The 19,291-nt window shown below is 45.6% G+C and overlaps 1 protein-coding gene across 1 annotated transcript in view; it reads right to left on the reverse strand.

Moving 5' to 3' along the window:
• ppef1 (protein phosphatase, EF-hand calcium binding domain 1) overlaps positions 1–19,291 on the reverse strand; it is an 83,207-nt gene that overhangs the window by 24,390 nt on the left and 39,526 nt on the right. Inside the window, exons 5-9 of the mRNA XM_060833245.1 lie at positions 17,726–17,840; positions 14,167–14,213; positions 11,421–11,587; positions 8,775–8,811; positions 6,086–6,235 (exon numbers count right to left, since the gene is read on the reverse strand). Coding sequence (XP_060689228.1) covers positions 6,086–6,235; positions 8,775–8,811; positions 11,421–11,587; positions 14,167–14,213; positions 17,726–17,840 — 516 coding nt within the window. The remainder of the gene's footprint in view (positions 1–6,085; positions 6,236–8,774; positions 8,812–11,420; positions 11,588–14,166; positions 14,214–17,725; positions 17,841–19,291) is intronic.

Raw genomic sequence — 19,291 nt, forward strand, 5'->3', positions numbered from 1 at the left:
TCAAGCAGCATCAGAGGAGAAGAGGAGGCGACGTTTCAGGTCGAAACCTTTCATGAGGACTTTTTCCAGCTCCACTATTTATCCGGTCAGGCCATGGTGACAGAAGGGTTCAAATTGAGGAAAATAGGCAGCTTGCCCTTAACATTAACAAGGCCCTGGGATCGGATTAGATGCATCCAAGGGTTTTGAAAGAAGTACAAGTGGGAATTGCAGGAGCACTGGCCACAAACGTCTTCTGGACTCAAGAGTGATGCCGGAGTTTGGAAAATTGCAAACATTACAGCCTTGTTCAAGAAGGGATTGTGAGGATAATCCCAACGTTACAGACCCATCAGTTTAACATCAGTGGTAAGGAACCTTTCAGAAACAATTGCTTGAGATAGATTGAGTCATTGCATGGAGAAAGGTGAGTTGATTGGGATGGTCAGCAGATTTCTGAACAGGAAACGGTGTCTGACTACCTTACTGGAGATTTTTAAGGAGGTAATGGAAAGACTCCATGAGGGGAACGCTGTTGATGTGGCGCACACAGACTTTCAGAAGATTCAGTGCAGTGAAGTGTGAGGTGATGCGCTTTGTTCAGAAGAACACTGAATGACACTATGTAATAGAGATACGATTCTAAACAGGGTACAGGAGCAGCGGGATCTGGGTGTATATGTGTACAGATCACTGAAAGTAGCGGGACAGGTAGGGAGAGGAGTTAATAGAGCGTACAGTCTCCTCCACTTTATTAACAAGAGCCAAGAAGAGAGGTGTGGTGGCTCAATGGTTAGCACTGCTGCCTCACAAGACCTGGGTTCGATTCTACCTTTGGGCAGTTGTCTGTGTGGAGTTTTCACAATCACCCGATGTCTGTGTGGGTTTCCACTGGGTGCTCCAGTTTCCTCTCACAGTCTAAAGATATGCAGGTTAGGTGAATTGGACATGGTAAGTTGCCCATCGTGTCCAGGCATCTGCAGTCTAGGTGGATTAGCCATGGAAAATTCATGGCCATAGGGAGGAGGGTGAGATACTCTTTGAAGGGTCAATGTGGCTGAATGGTCTGCTTTCACACTGTAGGGATTCAGTGATTCTAGAGAGACATGAATTTGTTAGCCCTCAGTTGGAGTATTGAGTATCATTCTGAATGCCCTCATTGTGGGAAATGCATTGGAGAAAGTGCATAAGCGACTCACAAGAATTTTTTCTAGGAGTGACCAAGTGTTTAGATATAGGTAGGGCAGTTGATGATGTTTATACTGATTTTGGCAAAGCCTTTGACAAGGTCCAACATGGACAACTGGTAAAGAAGGTAGAATCTCATAGGAGATAGTGAGGACTGTGCATGCTGGACAGACAGAGTGGATAAAGAGTGAAGTTGGAAAAAGCACAGCAGGTCAAGCAGATTCAAGAGGAGAAAGAGAATCCACATTTCAGGTTGGAACCTTTCATCAGGGCTTTTGCCAGCTCCACTATTTATCCACTCAGAATCTCATAGGATCCAGTAGAACTTGACAAGTTGGGTCCAAACCTGGCCAAGTGACAGTAGATGGAGGGCAGTGGTAGAAAGCTGTTTGAATTAGAGGCTAGTCAAAGAGTCAGAGAGATGTACAGCACGGAACCAGACACTTAGAATACTGCATACAGTTCTGGTCATCACATTACCAAAAGGATGTGGATCCTTTGGAGAGAGTGCAGAGGAGGTTCACCAGGATGTTCCCTGGTATGGAAGGCACTAGCTATGAATGAAGGCTGAATAGATTAGGATTATTTTCATTAGAAAGATGAAGGTTGAGGGGGGACCTGATTGAGGTCTACAAAATCATGAGAGGTATAGACAGCGTGGATAGCAAGAAGCTTTTTTCGCAGAGTGGGGGACTCAATTACTAGGGGTCATGAGTTCAAGGTGAAAGGGGAAAAGCTTAAGGGAGATATATATAGAAAGTTCTTTAAGCAGAGGGTGGTGGGTTCTTTAAGCAAAGGAATGTGTTCCCAGTGGAGATGGTAGGGGCGGGAACGATAGCGTCATTTAAGATGTATCTAGACAGATACATGAACGGGCAGGGAGCAGAGGGATACAGATCCTTAGAAAATAGGCAGCAGGTTTAGATACAGGATCTGGATCAGCGCAGGCTTGGAGGGCCAAAGGGCCTGTTCCTGTGCTGGAAGATTCTTTGTTCTTTGACACAAAGAGTCTGCAAAGGTCTCAAATAGGATGAACAATCGCAAAGACTGGCAGATGAATTATAATGTGAAAAATGTGAATTGGTCCAGTTCAGCAAGATGAGTAGAAAAAGCAGCATATTATCAGACCTGACATGATCTTGTTGAAATGTGATACCATTAGGCTGTAAGATCTTGACGAATAGGAACAGGAGCAGGCCATTCGGCCCCTCGAGCCTGCTCTGCCATTCTTTAGAATCATGCTGATCCAACATTGGTCACATCACTTGACTGCCCTTTCCCCATAACCCTCGATACCCCTACTGATCAAAACTCTATCCCAGTCTTAAGTATACACTATGTCTCTGCCCCCACAGCTCTCTGGGGCAAAAAGTTCCAAAGACACTCAACCCCCTGAACGAAGAAATTCCTCCTCATCTCAGTCTCAGAAAAACTCGATAGGCTGAAGGGCCTCTTCTGTAAGATTCTACAATCATATAGTGGTTCCCAGAATGTGAGAATAGATTGAAGAAATGGGCATGTGCTCCTTGGAGTGAAGAAGGCTGAGAGGAGATTCGGTTGAAGTTTCAAAATCTGCATTTTGGGAAAGTAAATCTTAGTAGGACCTAAAATTTAATGGTAAGGTCCTCGGGAGTGTTGCTGAACAGAGAGACCTTGGAATGCAGGTTCATAGCTCCTTGAAAGTGGAGTTGCAGGTAGATAGGATAGTGAAGAAGGCATTTGGTATGCTTTCCTTTATTGGTCAGAGTACTGAGTACAGGAGCTGGGAGATCATGTTGCAGATGGACAGGACATTAGTTAGGCCACTGTTGGAGTAATGCATGCAATTCTGGTCTCCTTCCTATCAGAAAGATGTTGTGAAACTTGAAAGGGTTCAGAAAAGATTTACAAGGATGTTGTCAGGGTTGGAGGATTTGAGCTATAGGGAGAGGCTGAACAGGCTGGGGCTGTTTTCCCTGGAGCGTCGGAGGCTGAGAGGTGACCTTATAGAGGTTTACAAAATTACGAGGGGCATGGATAGAGTAAATAGGCAAAGTCTTTTCCCTGGGGTCGGGGAATCCAGAATTAGAGGACATAGGTTTAGGGTGAGAGGGGAAAGATATAAAAGAGACCTAAGGGGAAATTCTTTCACATAGAGGGTGGTACGTGCATGGGATGAGCTACCAGAGGATGTGGTGGAGGTGGTACAATTGCAGCATTTAAGAGGCATTTGGATGGGTATATGAATAGGAAGGGTTTGGAGGGATATGGGTTGGGTGCTGGCAGGTGGGACTAAATTGGGTTGGGATATCTGGTCGGCATGGACAGGTTGGACCGAAGGGCCTGTTTCCATGAACACTATGGGCAATTTAGCATGGCCAATTCACCCTGACCTGCACATCTTTGGACTGTGGAAGAAAACTGGAGCACCGAGTGGAAACCCACGCAGACACGGGGAGAATATGCAAACTCCACACAGACTGTCACTCGAGACTAGAATTGAACCCAGGTCCTTGACACTGGGAGGCCGCAGTGCTAACCACTGAGCCACCTTACATACCTTTGAGACTGGCAGCCTGGGTTCAAGTCACACCTGTTCCAGAGGTGTGTGATAACATCTCTAAACAGGTTGATTTGAAAATAAGTTAAAACAGAACTTTTAGACTGTAGGATCAGATGGGAGGGTACAGACCCAAGTCTTTAAACATGGGAGGATAGGTAGAGAAAGCTGTTAACTAGTTGGACAACTGAGTGAGGAGGAAACGCCCAGCGGATAATGTGGACAAATGTGAGGTTACCCACTTAGTAGCAGGAACAGGAAGTTGGATAATTTCCTGAAAGAAGATAGCTTGGGAAAAGGGAAGGAGCAAAGTGATCTGGGTGTCCATGTGCAGCAGGACAGTAAGCATGTAGGCAGTGAAGAAGGTAAGTGGTATGTTGGCCTTCATAGGGAGAGATTTCAAGTCCAGTAGCATGGATATCTTGCTGCAACGTACAGGACCTCGATGAGACCACACCTGGAGTATTGTTTGCAGTTTTGGTCTCCTTGCCTGAGGTAGGATCTTCTGCTAATGGAAATAGTGCAACAAAGGTTTACTAGACTGATTCATAGAGTCGTACAACATAGAAACAGGCCTTTTGGCCCACCGTATTTATACTGATCAACAAACACCAAACTACACTTAATCCCATTTCCCTGCACGTGGTCCACATCCCTGGCATTTTAAGTATTCGCCCACATGCTGGAGTACCATCCTATTCCTGGAATGGCAAGACCGACGTTTGAAAAGAGACTGGATTCATTAGGAGTTGAGAAGAATAAGAGGCATCTCTTAGAAACCTATAAAAAATCTAATGGGACTAGACAGGACAAATGCTGGAAGGATGTTTTTAATGTGATGGGGAAACTATTGGAAGCAATTTGTCTACATTTGAAGAATTAATCTGCATTTGAAGAAGCAGTGATTAATCTAGAACAGGATTCCTGAAGAAGGGCTCATGCCCGAAACGTCGATTCCCCTGCTCCTTGGATGCTGCCTGACCTGCTGCGCTTTTCCAGCAACACATTTTCAGCATTAATCTAGAACAGCCAGTATGGTTTTGTTAAAGTGAGGTCATATCTGAAGAGCTCATGGGATGCAAGGAAATGTGGCGAGTTGGATCCACAATTGACTGAGTGGTGGGAGGCAGAAGGTAACTGTTAAGGGATGTTTTTGTGATTATGTCCTATGGACTTCTGCAGGGATCATTGCTGGGGTCCTTGCTGTTGTGGTCAATACAAATGATTTAGACGAGTATAGGAGGGTTGATCAGTAAGTTTGCTGATGATACAAAAAATGGTGGGGTGGTAAATGGTGAGGAGGATAGTCTTCGATTACAGGAGGATATAGATGGGCTGGTCAGATGGGCTAAACAGTGTCAAATGGAATTCAATCTGGATAAATGTGAGGTGATGTATTTGGGTAGGACAAGATGAGGGAATACATGATGAACAGTAGGACCCTCAATGGCACGGAGGATTAAGGAGACCTTGATGTGCAAATACCCAGTCCCTTAAGCTATCAGGAGAAGTGCATAGAGTGGTTGAGAAGGTACATTGCATACTTGCCTTTCTTACCTGAGGCATAGAGTTTCAGAGCTGGGAGGTTATGCTGAAATTATTTAAAATGCTGGTTAGGCCACAGTTAGAGTATTATGTTCAGCTCTGGAATCCACATTATAGGAGGGATGCAATAGCAATGGAGAGAGTGCAGAGGAGATTGACCAGGATGTTGCCTGGGCTGGAGAGTTTCAGTTACAAAGAGAGATTAGACAGACTGGGATCATTCTCCTTAAAGCAGAGGAGACTGAGAAGAGATGTGATTGAGATATGTAAAATGATGATGGACAGACAGGAAGCATAGATTTAAGGTAAGGCAGGAGGTTTAGAGGCAACGTGAGAAAAATCTTTTTCACCCAGAAGATGGTGGGAATCTGGAACTCACTGCCCATAAGCCTGGTAAAGGCAGAAAGCAATGAAGAAATATTTAGATGTGTACTTGTGATGCCAAGGCATACAAGGCTCTGGGCCAAGTGCAGGAAAATGGGATTAGGATAGTTTGGTTGTTTCTGAATGGCACGGACATGTTGGTTTAAAGGGCCTTGTTCTGTGCTGTTGATTTGTACGACTCTATGACTCAATGAATGGGGAGCCAAGCAAAAATCACAGTCTCAGGATGTGGGATTGGCCATATCAGACTGAGATGAGGAGAAATGTCTTCACCCAGAGAGTGGTGAGCCTGTGAGATTCTCTGCCATAGAAAGCTGTCGAGATTGAACCATTGAATGCTTTTAAGAATGAGTAAGATATAGTTGGTGAATATTCTGAAGCAAGTTACGCACTTGTTATGACATTGCACTGTCTGTGACACACACAGTTTTGTTGGGACATGGGCCTTACCCTGTGTCTGTCTATTGACCCCAGTAAATCCAGGTCAGTTGTGTCTGAGATGCCTCCATGGACGACCAGCACCTTCGAGTCAATTATTGTTGCCAACGGCAACCAACTGAACACATCTTGCACAAGGTGGAGAATTTTTTTCCCGTACATCTGCAAATAGAAACAACACAAGCTTTGATCAACACGCTGAAATATGTTCAATTTTATTCCTATAAAACAGCAATCACCCCACGGCCTGAAGCTGGGATCTCCCTCAGATATTGGGGAGGTGATGGTCTTCTGGTATTATCACTGGACTATGAATCCAGAGACCCAGATAATGTTCTGGGGACCTGGGTTCAAATCCTCAGGCATTTAATAAAAATCTCTGGTTAGGAGTCTAATGACCATGAATCCATAGTTGATTGCTGCGGAAAAGCCCAACTAGTTCATAGATGATATTTCAAGAATGAAGCTACCATCCTCACCTGTTCTGGCCCACATGTGACTCCAGACCCACAGCAATGTGGTGACTCTTAACCACCCTCTGGGATGGGCATTCAGTGATGCCCTCATCCTGTGAATGAATTTTGAAAAAATGCAACCACAGATAAAAGTTAGGCAGAGGGTATCAGAATGGATAGAGCATGGCATGGGACAACATGCAGAGACAAAGTCCCCTCAGTCACAGCAGTTCCAATTTTGTGTCTTTTTTCTGTAGCCCTGCATACCATTTCTATCCAGACAGCTATTCAATGCTTCTCTTGAATGCCTCAATAGAACGTGCCTGCACCACATTTCCAGGCAGTGTGTTGTATTCCATGATCTAAACCACTTTCAGTTCAGATCTCTGAGATATTGAATATTTCACAGGCTTAAATCATTTCTGCTAGACTGTTTGATTCTTCTGAACTGGAACATTGAACCTTCTGCTCTGAGATCAAAACTAAAATAGTGCTTCTCTCCTCTACTTTCCCATTGTCTGTGGTAAACTCCGCCATAAAAAAAACATTTTATTAATTAACCACAAGCATGCAGTCAGTCACTTCATCGAAGTCAGACACTTGGTTAGAATCTACGTCTTCAATCACTCTTGCAAATAATCTCACCTTGGAAATGAAGATATTTACACAGAACTGAAAGATAAGGAGAGATCTGCAGCAGAGATGCAGTGACTAACAGATGTGACAGTGTTGCAACAGCTTACTGGATTCATGAATGATTTTGCAACGTTCTTGTTTAACTTTCAGACCACGAACCTCCATGCAAACTCACTGCTTCAGGACATGTGCTGGTTTTGGGCACAGAACAAGAAGCAGCTTTCACTTGAGTCAAGCATCTGAGTTCGCTCAGTTGGCTGGATGGCTGAATTGCAATAGAGAGTGTGACAAACAATATGATGTCAATTCCTGCTTGCTCATATTGGGCAGTAGGTTGAGTTTAGGAGTTGGGAGTTCATGCTGCAGCTGTAGGAAATTGGTGAGGCCATCTTTAGAATACTGCATATAATTCTGGTCTCCCTGCTGTAGGAAGGATGTTGTGAAACTTCAGAGTGTGCAGAAAAGATTTACAAAGATGTTGCCAGGACTGGAGGGTTTTGAGCTATAGGGAAAGACTGAATAGGCTGGGGCTATTTTCTCTGGAGTCTCGGGTGCTGAGGGATGACCTCATAGAGGTTTATAAAATCTTGAGAGGCATGCATAAGGTAAATATTATCGAGGAGTCCAAAACTAGAGGGCATAGGTTTAGGGTGAGAGGGGAAAGATATAAAAGAGACCTAAGGGGCAACTTTTTCATGCAGAGGGTGATATGGAATGGATGGAATGAGCTGCCAGAGGAAGTGGTGGAGGCTGGTACAATTACAACATTTAAAAGGCGTCGGGATGGGTAGATGAATAGGAAGGGTTTGGAAGGATATGGGCCAAATGCAGGCAAATGGGACTCAATTAATTTCGGATATCTGAACAGCACGGATAAGTTGGACCAAAGGGTCTCTTTCCATTCTGTATGACTCTGTGACTCTCCTTCTCCTTCTAACCTTTCCCCTTACCTGAGGCATGGCGACTGTTAGATTAAACCACCACCAGTTGTCTCTCTCTCTCTCTCTCTCTCTTCTCTCTCTCTCTCTTTCTCTCTCTCTTCCTCTTTCTCTTTGTCTTTCTCATGTGAGAGCAGGGCTATGCTGAGTTCACTTTTGGAGATCAGGAGGTGCCTTGTTTTAATGTCTTATCTAAAATTCAGAGCCAATGCAGTATTGCTCAGGGCTAATATGCGAGGAAGGGAGAAACTGGTCCCAGCTGAGAAAGATCAAGAGTGAAAGAGCACAAATTTGAGGATGTTGACATCATTGTCGAAGCCAGCATTCTGAATTACCCTTGAGAGGTGCTGAGCTGCCTTCCTGAACTGCTGAAGTCTTTGTGGTTATAGGGACACCCACAATTCTGTTAGGCAGCAAGTTCCAGGATTTCGACCTAGCGACAATGAAGTCACGGCAATATATTTCCAAATCAGGATGGTGAGTGGCTTGGAGGGGAACTTGCAGGCAGTGGTGCTCCCATGTTTCTGCTGCCATTCTAGATGGAAGTGGTTGTGGGTTTGGAAGGTGCTGTCTGAGGATCTTTGATGAGTTTCTGCAGTGTGTCTTGTAGGTGGTACTGAGCATAGGCAGTGGAGGGAGTTTTTAATTCAAATAAAAATGAAAACTCCTTACCTTGTACTTTTGCATAACTTCCTTTGTAAAACCGTATCTGGAATGGTTTAAAATAAACAGGTAATTTGTAGCAGGTAGTCAGGAATCTCTGTGTGTGAGACAGCAAAAGTTGATACCAACATAGACAATCTGTTCTCACTCAAACACATTGAATAGCAAATGGTTTCGCTGCACAAATACACAGTAATTCAGAAGTCTCTTTTACAAAAATGTTGCAACATATCCCACCAACAAATGTATCATGCTTCACCTTCATATCGTTTATCAAACTTGGAGTTAATTTTAAAACATCTGAATATCTCAATGAGTAAGTGGAAGTACACTGTTTTGAATGGTGGGTGAAAGGAGACCATGTTTGCAGAGCTGCAAGGTCAGTTAATGTTGAGCACTGTAGGCATTTCCAGCACACAAGGAGGCCATTTGGCCCATTGCAACTGCACTTGCCCTCTACAGAGGCTGCCTTTCACATTGTCCATGAAATATTCCCATTCTCGTATTATCCAATTGGCTTCATTAAGTTGCTATTGGGTGCTACTTTCACTGAGTCTTCAGGCAGTGCTGTCCAGATGGTAACAGTGTCCTCCATATCATAACTCCCACCGCTCGCTTCCTCCTTCACCAATTACTCATTAGCCCTGATCACTCCTCATGAGTCACAGGAAGCTGATCTTCCTTGTTTACCAGTTGAGTGCCCATGATGGATCTCTGCACGAATGCTCACAACCTGCTTGGTTGAGGAGACATTCCACTTGTGAGCATCCACCTATTTCAAATAATGTGCTCTTCCTCCCTCTGTCATCCAGACAGCACTCCGCTGCACCACCTCCATTCCCTGTTTCACTACTCTAAACTAGCCCCCCACTGCCCAACGCAATAAAGACAAAGTCCCCCTTGTCCTTACCTACTACCCACCAGAGTCCGCATCCAATGCATTATCCTTAAACACTTCCGCCAATTCCAAATAGACCCCACAACCAAGGACATTTCCCCCTCCCTACCCCTCTCTGCCTTCCGCAAGGACCGTTCCCTTTGACAGTCTTTGGTTTGTGCCACTCTAGCCCCCTCCCCCAAGCCCCCAGGCACCTTCCCCTGCAACCAGAAAAGATGCAAAACTTGTCAGTACACCACCCCCCCACCATCATCTCCATCCAAGGCCCCGAACAGTCCCTCCAGGTAAGACAGAGGTTCACCTGTCTCTCTTCCAACCTAGGTTACTGCATCAGGTGTTCGCGGTGTGGCCTTTACATCGGGGGGACCGAATGTAAATTTAGGGACGGTTCACCGAGCATTGCAGCTGGGCCTGCACGGTCTGACTGGACCTCCCAGTCACTGCCCATTTCAATTCCCCTAACCACTCCCTTTTCCGACATGACCATCTCCATTGCCACACCATAAATTGGAGAAACAACACCTCACCTTCCATCTGGGCAACCTACAGCCTGGAGGACTCAATGTTGAGTTCTCCAATTTCAAACAACCTCCATTCCCATCTCTCAACTGTCTTCCCAGCCCTTCCCCCTCCCTTCCACTGCTCCCTGCCACCTACCAGATTCATTCGTCCCATTGATAAACCAGGCCATACCCTCTTCATCTATCCCCACTTCACCACCCTGCCCCCACCTCCACCTAATGGCCTGCTTCCACACTGCAGGGATTCTATGATTCTGTGTGTGTCCCGAATCCTGAGCTCCCTGCAATGTGTGGAGATGGAGACAGTGTGCAGAGAGTGAGGAGGGGATGTGAGGGGGTGGAGGGGAGCAGTGGAAGTGTTGAGGGGGAGTGGGATCAGGGGTTGTAGGGGAGCACATCAGAGTCTGTAGTGGGGATGAGGGGCAGGAGCGGTGGAGGGGATTGGGAGAGGGCAGTGAAGCAGGGGAGAAACTAGGGAGGGATCAAAGCCGGGGGGGGGGCAGAGGTGTAGGGGAGAGAATGGGCAAGAGGCAAAGGAGAGGGAGGGAATCTGCAGGAGGAGTGGGAAGTGGACAGGAGGTGGGCAAGGTGGCAATCTATGGGAGGGGACAGGGCGGGAGGGAAGGGAAAGAGGGCGAAAGGCAGGGGATGTTGGAAATTGGGACATGTATTTCGGGGAAGGAAGCAGGGAGAGGCCGACTGGGATGAATCAGGACAGTGTCGCACAGTGTTTGCTGTCACCGTTTTCTTTGTGGTCTCTTTAACAACAGTCAGCAAGTTACACCCAAGTCGCCACAGTCAGTCAGTCGGTCAGTTGGTTGGTCAATCAGTCAGTTGATTGGTCGGTCAGTCAGTCGGTCAGTCATTTGATTGGTTGGTCAGTCGAGCAGTCAGTCAGTCAGTTGATTGGTCGGTCAGTCAGTCAGTCGGTTGATTGGTCGGTCAGTCAGTCAGTCAGTCAGTTGGTTGGTCGGTCAGTCAATCAGTTGGTCAGTCAGTCAGTCAGTCAGTCAGTTGGTCAGTCAGTCAGGAGCCTCAGTTCCTGGCTCCCATCATGGTTGGGCAGAGTTAAAAATCAGCTCAGAGTGTGATTCTGTTTCTTATTCGTTCAATCAGAATGAACAGAGTCATCTCCTGAAATCAATTCACCCAAAGTGATGCTCATCGATAGGCTGTTAAACTCTAAGCATAGAGCCATAACATGATGGTCAAAGTCTCAAAGACAGAGAGATTCACCTCAGGTTCACAATGTGGTCCTCATGATTCCCTCGGTTTAAGTGCATGTCGTTTGGGTACACCAAGAGGAATGCAAACAGGATCATGATCACCTCCAGGGAATTCTTCCCCCTGTCCACAAAGTCCCCATTAAACACGTACGGTTTCTCTGGGGAGGGGAGACCATTCTGTGGGACAAAGAGAGAGATGGGTTAAATGGGTCAGGTCCCCCATGTGGAATGTTGGGCAAGGTACAGGGGACAAGGGGCCTCATTTGTGCCTTCCTTCCAACATGGTCAGAATTGATCCAGTCCTGCTGCAGTGTAAACTAAACAAAGCAGCCACATTGTGCACAGCAAGACCCCACAATGGGACAAACGATTGGCCTGAGCAATTCCAGTTTGATGGGCTGAGGGATACATGTTGGTCAGAGCACAGACCGGTCCTCCGATCATCCTCAGACGATGCTGTGGGCTTTGCTACATCTACCTTAGTTCTTTGCCTCTTCTGAATATAGCATCCCTAACATAGCCCTGCCCTACAGATCTGAGGAGAAGTGCAGGCTCCAATCCTTCTACGGTGTTGTGTAGGCCAGACTTTTCTCAGCTAATTTTACATTAATGGGTGACAAGATACACACAGTCATTGATGGATGTCAGTTAAAGTATTATTCTGTCACCTCCAGTTATGACTCCACCTCAGTTAGAAAGTGACAGTGTTCACCAACCTAAATAAAGACAGCATTGGTCAATGATGTCTTTCAGCAGGGCATGACGAGAGTCTGCAGAGATCTGTGACAAGACCCAGGAAGGAACTGGTTGCTTTCATAGTCAAGGCCCATGGTACCATTTGACTGAAACTGGCAGAACACAGGCACCACATAGAGTCAGAGAGATGTACAGCATGGAAACAGACTCTTCAGTCCAACTTGTCTGTTCCAAGCTGGTATCTCAATATGACGTAGTTCCATTTGCCAGCATTTAACTCATATCCCGCTGAACCTTTCCTATTCATGTACCATCCAAATGCCTTTTAAATGCTGTAATCGCACCAGCCTCCATTGCTTCATCTGGCAGCTCATTTCATACACGTACCACCCTCTGTGTGAAAAAGTTGCCCCTTAGGTCCCTTTCAAATCTTTCCCCTCTCACTCTGAACTTATGCTCTCTAGTTCTGGAGTTCCCCACTCCAGGGAAAATACCTTGTCTATTTATCCTATCCAAGCCTCTCAAGAGTTTACAAGGTTACCTCTCAACCTCCAACACTCCAGGGAAAACAGCCCCAGCCTGTTCAGCCTCTCCCTATAGCTCAAATCCTTCAACCCTGGCATCATCCTTATAAACCTTTTCTGAACCCTTTCAACTTTCATAAAAGCCGTCCGATAGGAAGGAGACCAGAACTGCATGCAATATTCTAACAGTGGCCTAACTAAAATCCTGTACAGTCACCACATGACCTCCCGCACTCCCACATGACACCTACACTCAATGCTCTGACGAATAAAGGAAAGCATACCAAATGCCTTCTTCACTATCCTATCTACCAGCGACTCCACTTTCAAAGAACTATGAACCTGCACTCCAAGGTCTCTTTGTTCGGCAACACTCTCCGGGACCTTACCCTTAAGTGTTTAGGTCCTGCCCTGATTTGATTACATTTCCTACAGTATGGAAACAGGCCCTTCAGCCCAACAAGTCCACACCAACCCTCCAAAGAGGGCCAGACCCATTCCTCTACCTTACGTTTACCCCTGACTAATGCACTTAACACTATGGGCAATTTAGCGTGACCAGTTCACCTGACCTGCACATCTTTGGACTGTGGGAGGAAACCGGAGCACCCGGAGGAAACCCATGCAGACGCAGGAAGAATGTGTGAACTCCACACAGACAGTCACCCGATGTAGGATTCGAACCTGGGTCCCTGGTGCTGTAAGGTAGCAGTGCTAACAACTGAGCCGCCATGCTGCCCCAAAATTTGCTATTCCAAAATTCAGCACTACACATTTATCTGAATTAAACTCCATCTGCCGCTCCTCAACCCATTGGCCCATCTGATCAAAATCCTGTCATACTCTGAGGTAACCTTCTTTACTGTCCATGACACATCCAATTTTGTTGTCATCTTCAAACTTACTTACTATACCTCCTATGCTCACATTGAAATCACTTATATAAATGATGAAAAGCAGTGGACCCAGCACCGATTCTTATGGCACTCTACTGGTCATAGTTCTCCAGACTGAAAAACAGCCCTCCACCACCATCCTCTGTCTTCTACCTTCAAGCCAGTTCTGTATCCAAATGGTGAGTTTTCCCTGCTATAACTGTGCAAACCACAGTCACAAGAGGAACCTTGTCAAACGCCTTACTGAAGTCCATATAGATCACGTCCACCACTCTGCACTCATCGCTCCTCTTCATTACTTCTTCAAAAAACTCAATTCAGTTTGTGAGACATGATTTCCCACGCACAAAGCCATGTTGACTATCCCTAATCAATCTTGCCTTTACAAATATATGTAAATCCTGTCCCTTAGGATTCTCTCCAACAACTTGCCCACCACTGTGATGGATGCCAGTACAGTTACAACATTTAAAAGACATTTGGATGAGTACATGACCAGGAAAGGTTTGGAGGGATATGGGCTAGGAGGAGGCGTGTGGGACTAGTTTAGTTTGGGATTATGAGTCAGCATGGACTGGTGGATGACTCTATGACCCATTTTAAAAGAGTGACAAATGATATCACTCAAGAGTGAACATACCTTGTAGAATATTAGCATCAGGTCATCGAGTTTTCCATGTAAATCTCCTGAAAGACACGATGAAAAGGTACAATTAAAGAGAAAGAGAATATATCAGGTCCAGTTTTGATGCCAGCTGGAAAGCATCATATTCTCTGCAAGTGCAGTCAAAACATTGATCAACTAATGATTCAGACCGAAGACTGAAATAAAAACTGGAATGTACGAGAATTCTTCAGCAGCCTGTGCAGAGAGAGAGAGAAAAATAAAAGTTAACATTGCAGAACAATGAGTTTTAATCAGTAGGGACATAGCTAGGCATCCTTCCCCAGTGTCTCCAAATAATTACAACATTCAGATTTTTCCATGTCTTAAGCTCCATTGTGATGAAGAGTTCTTCTGTTTTCAGAAAACACAGACACCTTTCTTGCCCCCTTGTGCTCCTTTTGAGCACCTCCTGAATTGTCAGTGAGGAGGATGGGCTTGTACCCTGATTACTACATTGCTGTACTCCTACAGAGAGTGTCTGAGCAAGCACACAGCCACCACAGCTGGCAGGGTACCAGCCACCACACAGCCATCACAGTGTACAGCTCCTGACATAGCCAAGGATAGAATCACAGAATCGTTACAGTGCAGTAGGGCCATTCAGCCCATCAAGTCTGCTCCACTTTCAATGATGAAGGACTCCAGCCCAAAACATCGACTTTCCTGCTCCTCGGATAATGCCTGACCTGCTGTGCTTTTCCAGCAACGCACTCTCAACTCTGATCTCCAGCATCCGCGGACCTCACTGTCTCCACCGTCAATGAAGTCATGGCTAATCTGATCATCCTCAACTTCACTTCCCTGCCTTCTCCGCTTCATCCTTGATTTCATTACTGATTTAAAAAATCTCTCTATCTCAGCCCAGAATATGTTCAAAGAGTCAGCCTCGACAGCCACCTGCGGTAAAGTATTCCACAAATTCACTCCCCACTAAGAGCAGAAATTCCTCCCTCATCTCTGTGCGACTGCTTATTCTGAGGTGATGCCTTCTGGCCCAAGGCCTGAAACAACATTGTAAATCTATTCTGTCAGGTCCAAGATTGCCTCTCATTCTTCTATATTGCAATGGCTTCATGTCAGTCTACTCATTCACTCTCCATTAGACATTACCTTTGTTTTATTTGTACATCACTTTAAATCTATATCCTCTTGTTCTTTTTTCCAATACAAGGGGATCAGTTGCCCTGACCTACCCTGCTCAAGATTTTGCAAATCTCTATCAGCTCTCCTCTCAGCTTTCTTCTCTCCCTGGAGAGCAGCCCCACCCTCTTCAGTCTATCCTCATCACTGACATTTCTCATCCTGGAATCATTCTTGCAAATCACTTCTGCATTCGCTCTCCAGTGTATTCACAACTTTCCTATAAAGGACCCCAGAACTGTACACAATACTCCAGCTGAGGTCTCACAAGTGGCTTGTACAAGTTCAACCTAACCTGCCTGCTCTTGTCCCTCTATTCTTCTATTAATAAAGCCACGTTTTGAGAAGATTTGTAGCTCAGGTTGAGGTTCTGGATGTAGGTTTGCTCGCTGAGCTGGAAGGTTTGTCTTCACACGTTTCGTCACCCTACTAGGTAACATCATTAGTGAGCCTCTAGATTAAGCACTGATGGTATGGTCCACTTTTTATTTATGTGTTTAAGTTTCCTTGGGTTGGTGATGCCATTCCTATATTGATTTCATTTCCTGCGGTTAAGCCATTTCCTGTTCTTTTTCTCAGGGGGTGGTAAGTGGGATCCAAGTCAATGTGTTTGTCGATAGAATTCCGGTTGGAATACCATGCTTCTAGGAATTCTCGTGCATGTCTCTGTTTGGTTTGTCCTAGGATGGATGGGTTGTCCCAGTTGAAGTGATGTCTTTCCTCGTCTGTATGTAAGGATACTAGTGAGAGAGGGTCATGCCGTTTTGTGGCTAGTTGGTGTTCATGTATCCTGATGTCTAGTTTTCAGCCTGTTTGTCTAATGTAGTGTTTGTTACAGTTCTTGCACGGTATTTTGTCAATGACATTAGTTTTGCTTGTTGTCTGTATAGGGTCTTTCAAGTTCATTGGCTGCTGTTTTAGTGTGTTGGTGGGTTTGTGGGCTACCATGATGCCAAGGAGTCTGAGTGCTCTGGCAGTCATTTCCGAGATGTCTTTGATGTAGGGGAGAGTGGCTAGGGTTTCTGGATGGGCTTTGTCTGCTTGGTTGGGTTTGTTGCTTTGAAATAGTTGGACTGTGTTCGTTGGGGACTCGTTCTTTTTGAATACACAGCGCAGGTGATTTTCCTCTGCTCTTCGTAGTTCCTCTGTGCTGCAGGGCCTAGTGGCTCATTGAAACAATGTTCTAATGCAGCTTCGTTTGTGGGTTTTGGGGTGATTGCTTCGGTAGTTCAATATTTGGTCTGTATGTGTTGCTTTCCTGGAGAAGCTGGTTTGAGATTCCCCATTTGCTGTTTGTTCTACTGTGACATCTAGGAATGGTAGTTTGTTGTTGTTTTCCCCCTCTTTAGTGAATTTGATGCCAGTGACAGCATTATTGATGGTCTTGAAGATTTCCTCTAGTTTGTTTTGTTACAGCCAAGGACACTGTAAGCTTTATTCACTGCTCTCTCCACCTGTCCTGGCACCTTCAGTGATCTGAGCACATATACAGAGGAACCTCGATTATTATCACGCATTTGATTATCCAAATTTCAGATTATCCAGCAAGATCGCAAGGATAACAGAGTTTACTCTGTTATCCGGCATTCCATTATCCGGAATTCAATTAACCGAACTAAATACTCCCCATCCGTGTCCTTCAGGTAATTGAGGTTCCTCTGTACACCTAACTCTCTCTGCTCCTATGCCCCCATTAGAATTGCACCCACTATGTTATACTGTCTTCCAGTGTCCTTCTTAATAAAGTGCATCACATCACACTTTACTATATTGAGCATCATCTGCCACTTATCTGCCCACTCCACCAATATGTCAATGACCTAGGGAGTTCCACATTATCCTCCTCACACCTTACAATGCTTCCAAGTTCTGTGTCTGCTGCTGCTGATTTCTACAAAACAAATTGGATTACTCACGGTTTTTCCGATCCTTGTGCACAATGCTCTTCAGCTTCACATTTAATTGTTTGAACTCAACTCTCTTGAGACGGTTCTTTTAACAGCATGGTGCTAGCAAACTGTCTCCTTTTCAAGTACTGAGGAAGGAGCAGCGCTCTGAAAGCTTGCGATTTCAAATAAGCCCATGAGACTATAACGCGGTGTTGTGTGACTTCTGACTTTGTGCACCCCAGTCCAACACCGGCACCTCCACATCATTTCAAATACCTGAACAAACCACTTCTGCTGTCAATGGGACAAGTGGTCATGAACCTTATTTATTTGCGTTTGATGTGTTGAAAATGAGGGATAATTTGAAAGTCTGCAATAGACCTAATATCACTTTCACACAAAAAGACCCTGCATCAAGTGACAAGCTTGTCAATAAAAAAAATTGCATTATCATTACGCTGGCACGTTGAGGGAACCACCATGTAACAATGGGAATCTCTTACCGCAGATGGTTATCTCCTTGGAGTAACTCGTGGAAATGTGAGTGATGTTGGGCCTCTGTTTCAGGCTCTTTCTGGTTTCATGCAGGAGCTGGAGCACGTAGCGGCCGTGAAGTTGCTAAAACATCAATGGCATTTTTCAGGAAGTGGACCTTATTAAACTTTAGAACAATTCTGTAAAGATTTATTACGCTGCAGCTCTCTCTCTCTCTCTCTCTCTGGAAATACGCATTAAACCCCCTTCGCCTCAGGCGATAGTGAAGTCTGGGACTGTATGTAAGACAGAGATGGAGAGATTCCTGTTTGGAGGGGAATCAAGGGTATTCAGGACAGATGTGGAATGAAACACAAAGGTGTTAGCCATGATCTTATTGAACAGTGAGCAGGATCGAGGGACTGAATGGTCTATTTCTGCTCCTGGTTGTGCATTTGTATTTTTCATGGTGACATTCCTAAATCGATGGGATGGCACCCTGCGTACCCGCTTGTCAATATGCAAGAGTTTAGAATGCTGACCCCGACTACAAGATGTGCAGAAAATGACTTGACCACATCCTTACCAATCTGCCAGCTGCAGATGCATCTGTCCAAGACAGTACCGGTAAGAGTGACCACTGCACAGTCCTTGTGGAGATAAGGTCCCGCCTTCACATTGAGGAATTTGGGGTGGGTGTGCATGGTGGCTCAGTGGTTAGCACTGCTGCCTCACAGCACCAGGGACTCGGGTTCGATTCCAGCCTCGGGTGACTGTCTGTGTGGAGTTTGCACATTCTCCCCATTTCTGCATGAGTTTCCTCTGGGTGCTCAGGTTTCCTCCCACAGTCCAAAGATGTGCAGGTCAGGTGAATTGGTCATGCAAAATTGCCCTTTGTGTTAGTTGCACTACTCAGTGGTAAATATTGGGTCAGGGTGGGTTACCCTTCAGAGGGTCGGTAAGGATTTTTAGATTAGATTACTTACAGTGTGGAAACAGGCCCTTCAGCCCAACAAGTCCACACCGACCCGCCGAAGCGCAACCCACCCATACCCCTACATTTACCCCTTACCTAACACTACGGACAATTTAGCATGGCCAATTCACCTGACCCTCACATCTTTGGATTTGTTGGGCTGAAGGGCCTATTTCCATACTCTAGGGAATCTAACCTAATCTAAGAGAATAACCTGTTATATGGCAGTGTCACCGTGCTGAATGGGACAGACTTCGAACCGATCTAGCAGCTCAAGACTGGGCATCCATGAGGTGCTGTGGGCCATCAACAGCAGCAGAACTGTACTCCAGCTCAATCTACAACCCCATGGCCTGGCATATCCCCCACTCAGCCATTACCATCAAGCCAGGGGATCAACCCTGGTTCAATGGAGAGGGCAGGAGGTCACGCCAGGAGCAGCATCAGCCATACCTAAAAATGAGGTGCCAACCTGGTGAAGCTACCAAACTCTTGCGTGCCAAATGGCTTAAACAGCAAGTGGTAGAGCTAAGTGATCCCACGAACATCGGATCAGATCTAAGATCTGTAATCTTGACACAGTCAGTTGTCAATGGTCGATGGGGGGGGTGGGGGAAAT

Source organism: Hemiscyllium ocellatum, chromosome 12 (assembly GCF_020745735.1).
Source record: "Hemiscyllium ocellatum isolate sHemOce1 chromosome 12, sHemOce1.pat.X.cur, whole genome shotgun sequence".
Lineage (NCBI taxonomy): Eukaryota > Metazoa > Chordata > Chondrichthyes > Orectolobiformes > Hemiscylliidae > Hemiscyllium > Hemiscyllium ocellatum.